Genomic DNA, 10,768 nt, shown 5'->3' with positions numbered 1-10,768 from the left:
TACATGTACTACTGTCCATCCATTCCTATTATAATTATTGCCCAGGCTTTTATGAATGACTCATACAGAAGGAACATCAAGCATATACATTCATTTGTGCTGTTCTATGAAAAACCACTTTGTTGGCTGTTGATATAAAACATTTGTGACAACCTGTTAGAAAATGAAATTTGGCCAACAAAGTTCACAGAGAAGAGTCTACCAAAACAGCCATCAACAAGGATTGAAAAAAAAAACAAAACAAAACAAAACAAACAAACAAACAAAAAAAAAAAAAAAAACAAAAAAAAAAAAAAAACACCACCAAAACTTATGGGATTCTTTCATATATAATCCAAGGGATAGGAAACTCTTTCAAGTTTGTAGGTCAAAAGCTACAAATAGGGAGCAGAGTGTCAGTCAAGGAGAGGAAATGGTGCAGAGATCCAGAGGAAGTTTCATGTTTCCCCTCACCTCACTGCTTATTCTTGGTTGCCTTTTTTGACAAAGGATGTAATGGGAGACAGATTTAACTGAAATATAGTGGGAAGGCACAGCAACAAAGAAAGGATGTGAAATAGGACTGTCCCTGATGGAACAAAGCAAAATAAATATTTCCCTACCCCTCAGTAACCCAGCTGTAACCATGACAGAATACTGCTTCAGCTACTACAGGTGGTTTTATGGTTTCAGAAAACTTTTTGCTCTTCCCCATAAAATCAGAGGCCAAACCATTATAGATGTGAACAGTTTCTGAACAATCCTAAGTGTGGTTTGACTAGTGCAAGCACAGAGCGCCTTGGACTGCATTGCAGTACCTAAGATACACAAGGAATAGAAAGTTATGGGCCCCTTCAAACCACATTCATTCTTGAGAAAAAAAAAAAAAAAAAAGTTTAAAATATTTTTGTATGCAATACAGTCTTTTTACACTTTTCCTCTTCTTCTATTCTTTATGCCTTCTTTCACTCTTTGTCTCACCCTTTTCCTTATATTATTCAGAATGATGTACAGACTTAAAGGATTGAAGAGCACTCAGACCAGCAGAAACTAAACTGTACATGCATACCAACTGCCAGATTTCTTTCCTAATCTTTCTTCTGTTTTAATTCATGGTAAATGTGAGCTTTTGTGGTCACTTACATTAACTTTCGTATCCACTTAAAACAAAGCTTTTAAAAAAGTGTTATACTCCAAAGACATTTTCCAACTACCAGATTCCCACTAGGCTCAATTAAAATTAGACTCCGTGTACACAGTCATAATCCTTTCAGCATCAGCCCAGAAAAAGAGTTGCATGCTATTTTAAGGATATTTTAGTATATTTTGCTATAATGTTTAATTAAAGCCAACATTCATTAGGAGGGGAAAAAATGAGATTTATCCTTTGCATAGCTACATAGAATGTGCTGGCATATAACGACTTGGTAAACCACCCTTGTTTTGTTTTGATATTTACCTTGACAGCTATATAAAGAGAATAGAATACACTTACTTACTCTCACACATTAGTTCAGACAGATATGTAATTATCATTCTATATAGTACCGATCTGTAACTACCAAGCTTCAGACAATACCCAAATCTAATCAGGCTGCATGTCAGTAGTTGGAAAATGCTACAGACCATTGCTGCAATGTTACATCAGTGCCGATGTAATAAAGTTATAAAGTCGTATCAATACAAATAAAGATTTTTTTTCTGAAACTACGCAGATTACACAGTACACTCAAGAACTCCAATAAATTGTGTGAATGGATTTCAATGTCGCAATCCTACCAGTCATGTATGCTGTTCTACAAAAGAAAGCAAAAAATGTTTTTACTGCATCATAAAGCTGTCATTCACTTTTGTCTATCAGTCTTTTTTCAAGAAAAGACCACACAACAAATAAGCAAGAAATTTCAGAGTTCTCAGTGTGCCTTACAGTCTTTCTTGTATAAAGTTTTTGAGCTAGACAGTTATTTTAATAAAGTTGCACTAGTGTGACCAATACAAAAGATAACACAACTGACTGGAAGCTATCCTTCAACTAATTTAATGTCTCTTTTTACTTAATTGAATATTGACAAGCTTTTTCTTTCCCTACTCTTATAAACACAATCAATTACCTGAATAGGGTATATTTAATTACAATACCTCACAAAAAGCTATACTAAAATATCTGGGTCTGTTTGATTTAGATACTTAGTCAAGCTTTTTTGTCTTTTTTTATATAAATGTTACCACAATTTCAAATGTTCTGAATAAATGTTACTGCTGTCAGTGAAACACCAGGATTTTTGAGGACTATACTTACTTGTAGAACTTAATACTTTGCCCTGCACATTACAAGTTTGTTAAGTTAGAATATCAGTGTCATTAATGTTCAATCTAGAACGTAGTCAAAACTGCAAAACTAAAATTGATGTCGTTGAGATGGTGGAGAAAAACAAAATTCAGATGTGCTCGCAACTGAACCTGCACTCTGCAGCTGCCTCTTCTGTGTCAGCCAATGACAGAACACCATCCTCCAGATATGTCTGCTCTTGCCTCCTGTTAGTTATGACACTCTAATTCCCTGGCTACCAAGGACATCCATCAGGAAAGGGTACCCTACATACAGCACATTTCAGGCAGTGATAGACTTTACTAGCAGGAAGAAAGAAGACCCTTGATCCTTGCTTGTGCTGTATTTTAACTCACAATGAGTAAGAATAAGTTTTCATTTGCCATATCACACCAGAAACTGTAAAGATGCTAACAGATAGGGCAAGACTTTTAATTTTCTTCCCTCTAGTAATCATATTGCTGCCAAATACAGTCTTTGGAGTGCTCAGAGCCAAAGAGCATACTTACAAATGCTTCTACAGTCACAAAACACAGACACATAACCCATACTAAAAACACTAGCAGGTATGACAAGTTGATGTGATTTTTTGGAAATGATTTAGCATTTAAAATTTTGTATGCCATATATGAAGAAAGAGTACCAGCAGGATATTGAAAACCACAGAGTTTTCTGTAGGAAGTATTAAGAAAGAACAGGGCAACTAAATGAATACCCAGGAAAAACAGATATTATAAAATTGGATCCCTGCTGTATCGAGCTTTGTGGATGATATTGCCAATTTGGAAAACAGTAGATTTCAGAGGTTTTGGTATACCAGAATTTATATGGAATATTGCTTAAGTCTCTATTTTTGCATTGGAAACTACACCACTTTCAAGTATAACAGAAATAACTCTACCTTCCTAGTATGCAACAAAATTGTTGTCTCGAACTACATTATCTATTTGGATTCACAGTAAAATCGTTGAAAGGTGAAACAGTACAGAAATCATCCTTTAGCTGAAACTGAGGATTAATTGACACAATTTTCTTAATGTATTTTACACTTAAATCTCATGTGATAAAGCCATGCGTGTTACACTTATTTCCTTACAGAATAAAAGAAGGGATAAAAACCACACAAATGTAAAGTAGAAGTGCATTGTAATGGGCAAAAATAACTCGAATTTTAGTTCTTCACTATCTTTATATTCAGGTTAAGATACTAAATAATATTGCATGATTTTTGAAAACTTGACAAGATTTTTGGGACTCTTAATCTGAAGCTTCGAAATTTAAACTGCTGAAATTATAAGCAATCCTTCAGAACTTTATCTTGTTAATTCTTTTGAAGAAAGTCTCTTTGTTAAAGAATTTTTGAAAATTATAGCTGGAGAGAGCTTGCAATTGGAAACGTCCCCTTCTATCTGTTAGTTTCAAGTTCCTGTAACAAGTGAAAATGAGAAATCTAAACAACAGTGTGAGAAGTTCACAGTCTCCTCTCAAATGATGACTTCAAATAATGATAATTATCTAGAAGGATTCTTTTCCCCTTACTTTTTTTTTTTTTAATCATAATATTTTGTAAACCTGTTGAGTAAATAATGTCATATCACACACACCCCCCTCCATCTCCTAGGGACCTGTGATTCTAGGATAATCACAGAATGGTTTGGGTTTGAAGGGACCTTAAAAATCATCTAGTTCCAACTCCCCTGCCACAGGCAGGGACACCTTCCACTAGATCAGGTTGCTCAAAGCCCCATCCAACCTGGCCTTGAACACTTCCAGGGATGGCGCATCTACAAACTCTATCAGCCATCTGTTTCAATGCCTCTCCACCCTCATAGTACAGAAATAAGCAGACACTTCATTTTGCAGAAAATTTCAGGTTTCAGGAATCAGCCGCAGCACACTGATTTGCACTCAAATGTAATTGTTCTGAAAAGCTATGAAACCTTTCCTCCCATAAGATACAGACAAAAGCGGTTTCCAAAACATGAACTCTTGACATAAGACAGCCCTGAACTTCAACATGCATAGTAAAAGAAATATCATTTGCCCAAAATATAAACAGCTGTGATACATTTACCAGGGTCAGAAAACTTGTGTGCTAATCAATTTGGATTAAAGAGTTGTGTTTAAAACAGCTATGTTGTCAAAACATTGATCTTCTAATACCGGGTAAATTATAAGCTAATAAAAGCAGATTTTTGAAGATAATTGAAGATTATTTAAACATACGTGGAAAACTGATAAAATGTGAATCCAGCGCTGCTAGACTCATATCTGTCATGAGTCTTTATACTTCACCATTTCATAAGTCACAGCTAGATGTATAAATATATTGTTAGATACTAAAATCCAACTCTATTTTATGTCAAGACTTTTCACATTAAAAAATGTGATACATGAACTCAGTTTTAAGGTCCTTTCAGTATATCAGATCAGAATACATTAGGTTTTAAAATGAAACAAATAACTTCCAGTCTGAATGACCTGTTTTCACCCCTCTCCATTTGTATTTAATGAGAAATACAGGATGAGCTTTCCTTTAGGGTATTTACATAGGTCCTTTGTTAGCATGGTTGTGCCTTATTCGAAGCTGCGTGGTACATCTGCTTAATTTTTACAAAAAAAAATTGTACAAACATCCTATTGCTTCACTGCAAAGTTCACTTCCAAGTTAGAAAGAAACACACAAATTTCTGATAATTGATTAAAAAATCCATATATTATTTCCTTTATTTTTTTATGATGGGTGAGTGTCTTCTTATAGTTTATTGACAAAGTTTTGACATGAGGCCAACAATAATAAGCTCCATTTTAGGCATCTTTTAAAGTACAAGTACACTAAATTTAATATTTTTAAGCATTTATGATGACAAATAAAATTAATAATAAAACTGTAATTTAATATTAAGTGTTCTTTGGCTGGCTCTCCTCCTTCTGCCTTCCATTCCACAAGCATATGCAGTTCTTTTTCTCAGAAAGAACAACATAGATCATATTGTGACACTGTATTTTGTACCTAGAGAAACAGCAACAGACTACTATGCACTGACATACCTGAAAAGTTGTCCACTGAGCACGCTCAGCAGAATGACTCCATTCTCACTCAATTGGTGTGAGCCAGAGCCATGGGTAGAAGAGAATGAGCAGTCTGTAATTAGTGATGCCCTCAAAAAAAAGTCAGTAAGAATCCTGCCATGGCAAAACCAATAAAGTGACAAAGGATAAAGGATTATCTACAGGACTAGCTACAGGATGACTTGCAGCAGCCATTTTAAATGCAAGTGTACTAATTTCCTATAACATTTGAGATTTTTGTAAACAAATGTTACTGATTTTATTAACAACTGAAATTAAATTGTGTTTGATTTTAATATAAGTATAGAATTAAGCGATATTTTAGTAAAAATAATTTATTTTCTGTTTATTGTATTTTGAATCTAGCAACCGACTGCTACTCTAAAATCCCCTGTACAGCCCAGTGCCAAGGCTGAAGGGACTGGTCATAATTGTTTAGTAGGAATGGTTAGAGCCTAGGTAACAAAACATGAGGTGATTTGTAAACTGATTTATAATACATACATAGGACTAGAAGAATGCAAGTAGTTGTCAAGGTCCAGGATTAATGGGAACTGAGGGAAGTGACCGTAACAGCTTGCAGGTACCTGCCAAGAAAACTGTGTCCTTAAGGAAAAGGTAATTCCAGCAGGGGGAGATCGCGACGACCGACTCATGGACCACCTACTCACATTACACCCCAGACCCATTTCTAGACACTTCTAAACTCTACTGCGCAGAATCGGAAGTAGGAGGAGAATATGTTAATGATTTCTTGGAAGCTGTATGCTTATGTATGAAGACTTAATGAATATGTATGAGTAAGTTCTATATAAGATGTATGATCTTGGTGCCTGGTACGTGTTGTTGGTGAGAGCACTCCCCTACACGTCCGGTCATCAATAAAGAAGTGTCTGCTCATCTGCATCAAATTGGTGCCGATAAGTTATTTTTATCCCAGATTTCAGTGACACCAATGCCCACAGGGCAAAGCTGCTGCCTGTGTTTCCTTAACACTTCCCAGCTCTGCCTTTGCTAAAAGTTGTATTAATCATTTGTTACTGTTTGCTGCCAATAGTTTCCTGATAATGTCAACAAAACAGACATGGACAAATCATCTTCCTAAATCTAATAATTATTATTCCTGCAGCTCTGAAATGAAGAGGTTGACCTTAAACAGTAAAATATTCTATTCCTGGCATCTCTCCCTGTCAACTTTGTAGACTGCCAACTGCAGTGCTCAGAGTTTATTGCCTTCATTGCCATATCAACATTGTATGAATCTACTATATACCAACCAATACAAGCAGAACTGATGTGAAGAATAACAGCCCTTTGTCTGCCTCTGAACAGTAATGACAAATATGTGGGTAACATAAGAGTGGCAACTGGCAGATTCAATCCTTTTGTAATCCAGCATACAAGAAAACGAAGATGTGGTATTACTGATGTATCTTTGATGGAACAGAATGAAGGTATTATTAGGCAACTTGGCAAAAAAATCTTCTCATTGGGGGTCTCAAATTAGACACACCACTCCTTGCTCCCGCATCTCCTGCATGACTGGTTTGAGACCTTCCTTCTCCTCCAGGGGGAGGGGATATTGTTTAACATCAGTTACTTTGCTAAATGGCAGAGGGGATGCATTTTGAAGTCGCCTGATATTCAGCTTCGGTGTCCTGAAAGTCCACAGCAATCCTTCTGAATCCTCCCACCCCTTTCTTTTAAGGGCATCTATTCCTAACAAGTTAGTCGGAATGTTTCCAACCACCATGTTAATAGTGACCGCATTTTCCTCTCCTGGTAACGTCAGCTTTACCAGAGCAACGTTCATAACCTCTGTTGACCCTGAAGCATTCAGGACACAAAAGTTTCACTTAGAGGGAATCACCCCACACCTCTGTACATCTTCCTCAGTCAGGGCAGAGATCTGTGCACCAGTGTCACTTAAAAAGGTTACAGATGCATGCTTAGGACCTACAATAGCTGTAATGATTAAATCTCCTCATCTCCTCTACTAGTTTTAGTGAGCTGTCAGATATAAATCCATTCTCTGCTCCCCCACCCACTGCTAAGGAATGGAGGTTCTAGTTTCTCTGCTGACTTTTCCTGTTGCCCGTGCTCTCCACAGGGGCGGCCGTGGGTATGACAGGAGAGGTTTCTCTGTTTGAATCTGAGTGTGGTGGGTGTTGTTTTGGACTACCACTTTGATATCAGCTTACTCAGCTTTTTAAGGGGTAAACCATCCATTACATCCCTGGGAACTCCCTTTTTAATTCCAAAAGCACATCACTATTGTCAAGTCAGGGGCTGTCCTTCTCCGCCCCCCTGTTTTAGAGTGGGAGTAGTCAGCAACAGCGGTGTGGTCAGTGGGAGCAGTCACAGTTTTACTAACAGAAAGAGGTAGATCTTTAGCTCCTACTTGATGGATTCCTTTAGATTTCTCCTCCGGAGTTCTCACAGGACCATATTTTCTGCTATAGTCTATCAATTCCTGTGCGGCATCTCTCCATGTCCACATCCTTTTATGTTTTGGGTGGGAAGGAGTCAAGCTGTGATTGAAAGGTGAATCTGTGCTAGCATTAGTGTCATCTTTTCTGCATTTTATAAAGCTCTCCAGCTTTTCTGCAGGGTCTAAAGATGCTATGGTCCTTTGGAATTCAATCCTGGTAGATCTGAGTGACTCTGGGAATCCTCTTATCAAAGGAGCCATGATTTCAGGATTCACCAAGAGCATCATTGGGGATTCACATCCAGGAACTAACTTCCTTTCATGTACCATTTGCAGGCAGGCTGCTTTGTGTCCACTTTCTAGCAATTGATCAACTGTGCCTGTGATTGCTAGGGGATCCCCTCTGTCCAAAGGGTTCAACCCTCTGGCCCAATAGGCAGCTCGCTGGGTTAGGTACCATGGGGTGCGTCTATTCCCTGTTGTTAAAAAGATGCCGTGGCCCCAGTAACCACTAACTTCCTTTTCATTTATCTGAATTTGGTCCCCTCTGGTTAAAGATGCACACCACACATACTCTGCTTCTGATTCTTTGGGAAGCCGCCCATATTCTCTTTTTATTTTGGCCAATTCAGTGAGAGTATATGGTATCTCTTTAATCTCTTTGTAATATGTGGGTCATTATCCTCATCATTTATATAAGCATATTCTGCCTTAATCAAAGGTCTCACCCCGGGGTTCTCCTTGAAGTGTTTCCTTGCTTCCTTTAGTTCCTTTTGGGGGTATATCTGATTTATTTGCTGAATACCTATCTCTTCCATATTCATTTATATCTCACTCAATGATTCAACAGACTTTGAAAATTCTTCTCTTAAGGCACCTTTTAGACAGAGATTTTCTTCCTCCTTTTCCTCTGTCTGCTGTTTTAATAGCAAATTACTCTCTCTCTGCTAAATGCTCTTGCAGGTTGGAGGTTGTTATTTGCAAAAGTTGCACCAAATTTCCAAGAGATTCTATGATTTGTTTTTCATGACTACGCTGCTTAAAGCAGTCTTCAATTGCTGCAACCAGGCTGGCTCCAAGAACTGCACAGATTATTGCTTTGCTTTTACCTGACCATAACCTAGCCTCATTATGTATAGAAATCATTCGGTGCATTACACTCGGCAAATTAGCTTGATTGTCTCAAGACCTCTCCTCCCTGCATGGGGAGGGTGGAGCTCCAAACTTTGCCAAGAGTGCATAGAACGAGTCAAGATTTTTTACTAATAGGGAGTTTTGATAACCATCCTTTTCATTCATTTTTATTGTGAAAGGGCCCGACTCACTTTGGGGATGTTAAACTTAATTACACGCAACAACTGCTACGTCGCCCTTCTCTTCTCTGAGTGGCTGAAGGGACCAAAATCTACCACGGGGAGTCAAAACTTAGTTACACACAAGTGTAGACTTTCTCGGCTTCAACTTCCTCAGGTAGTCAACCTCATCTATTGAGGACAGTTCCCCCTTTTGCACTAAGAGATAGATCCTTGCACTTGATCCTGCTAGACAGAGACCTCAATTTGAGTTTGGGGTGCAATACACTAAGGCATGTGTTGTGTGCCGGAATCTTTAATTGTCCCCCTTGCTTTCTGGACATCTCTCACCCTTTCAGGTGTAGGGTCAGGTGCAGCTGGAACAAAATGTTTTCCCCCTGTTACAGACCACACACAACCTGCACCCCCCTGTCTCTCAGTATCCTGTCCATGATGCTAGTTTAATGTCACGATCCACTCGATGGACTTGTGATGGTTCATTTGCTACGATCTCGAAAGTGCAAAATTAAGGTGAGCAACACCAAAGAGGACAGCAGTAATTAAACAGTAGAACATTATTCTGTTCTCTGTGAAGTGGCACACAATAGTTAGAGATGGGTGAAAGAAAGAAGGAAATAAAGTTAAGTTCAGAGAGAAGAGGAAGAGAGGTTAAAGTTACCACTGCTGTTCTCACGATGTCCTAACAGTCCTGGGTCCAGCTGATGCTGCGTCGTCGATTGCCATGGTCCTTAGTGGGGAAGCTTCCAATTTTCATTGTTCAGAAGTCGTCTTTTATGCTTAGTAACACACCTTTCTCCACCTCTGTCTCAGGAATCTCCGCCCTTCTCAGAATTCAATTATCATATCTCCGCCATTCTTGAGTGAGGCCATCACGCATGCACAGGGGGGAGTGTCCGAGGCGTGGTCAGTCTTGGAGGTGGGCAGCCTTCCACCAGGAGGTGTGTTTTGGTATTATAATGAAGCAGAGTTCGTCTAAAGTTCATTATTTCTTCATCGATGTTATGGCAGCAGTTGTGATCCATCTTTTTTGACAGCAGCTATGCAGTTATCTCTAATGGCTCTAGCCAGGTCCAGGTACCAAAGAACAGCACAGCACTCTCTGTACCACACAGTTCTGTATTCAGGAGCCTTTGCACCGCATTCCACTCTTGGGATTGGCAACTGCTCTCCAAGCAGGCTGTTGTCGGGTACCGTACTGTCCATGTCCCTGATTGTTGAGACAATGCTGATTTTCTGACCGACTCTTACAACATTAGAAAAAAATTTTCCACAGAAAGACTGGTCAGAGAGTGGAATAGGCTGCCCAGGGAGGGGGTGGAGTCACCATCCCTGGGTGTGTTTAAGGGTCATTTAGATGAGATGCTGGAGGATATGGTGTAGGGAAGAACTTTGCAGAGTAGGGCTGATGGTTGAACTCAATGATCCCAAGGGTCTTTTCCAACTTGAATGATTCTGTGATCATCCTGCCAGTCTCTGATCTTAATGTATCTTCTAGTCACTTCAAAAACAATTACATTGTTCCTGACTCATGCATGATCCAATTTAACAGGTAGAGAGGAAGCATAAAGCACCTGGGAGAACAAGTAAATATGAGTAAGTTTTTGCTTTCAGTTACAAGTACTCATGTTCTCCCCTTCCTTGCCT

The 10,768-nt window shown here is 38.7% G+C and overlaps 1 protein-coding gene across 1 annotated transcript; it reads right to left on the bottom strand.

The window, feature by feature from the left end:
• Window positions 1-6,878: 6,878 nt before the first annotated feature.
• On the bottom strand, window positions 6,879-8,635 carry LOC141973265 (uncharacterized). Its single transcript, XM_074931640.1, is given in 3 exon segments — window positions 6,879-7,207; window positions 7,751-8,474; window positions 8,477-8,635. Coding segments are annotated over 3 exon segments (1,212 nt in total).
• Between the last annotated feature and the right edge of the window lie 2,133 nt (window positions 8,636-10,768).

This window comes from Athene noctua, chromosome Z (assembly GCF_965140245.1).
Source record: "Athene noctua chromosome Z, bAthNoc1.hap1.1, whole genome shotgun sequence".
NCBI lineage: Eukaryota > Metazoa > Chordata > Aves > Strigiformes > Strigidae > Athene > Athene noctua.
This window is presented reverse-complemented; position numbering and strand designations above follow the sequence as displayed.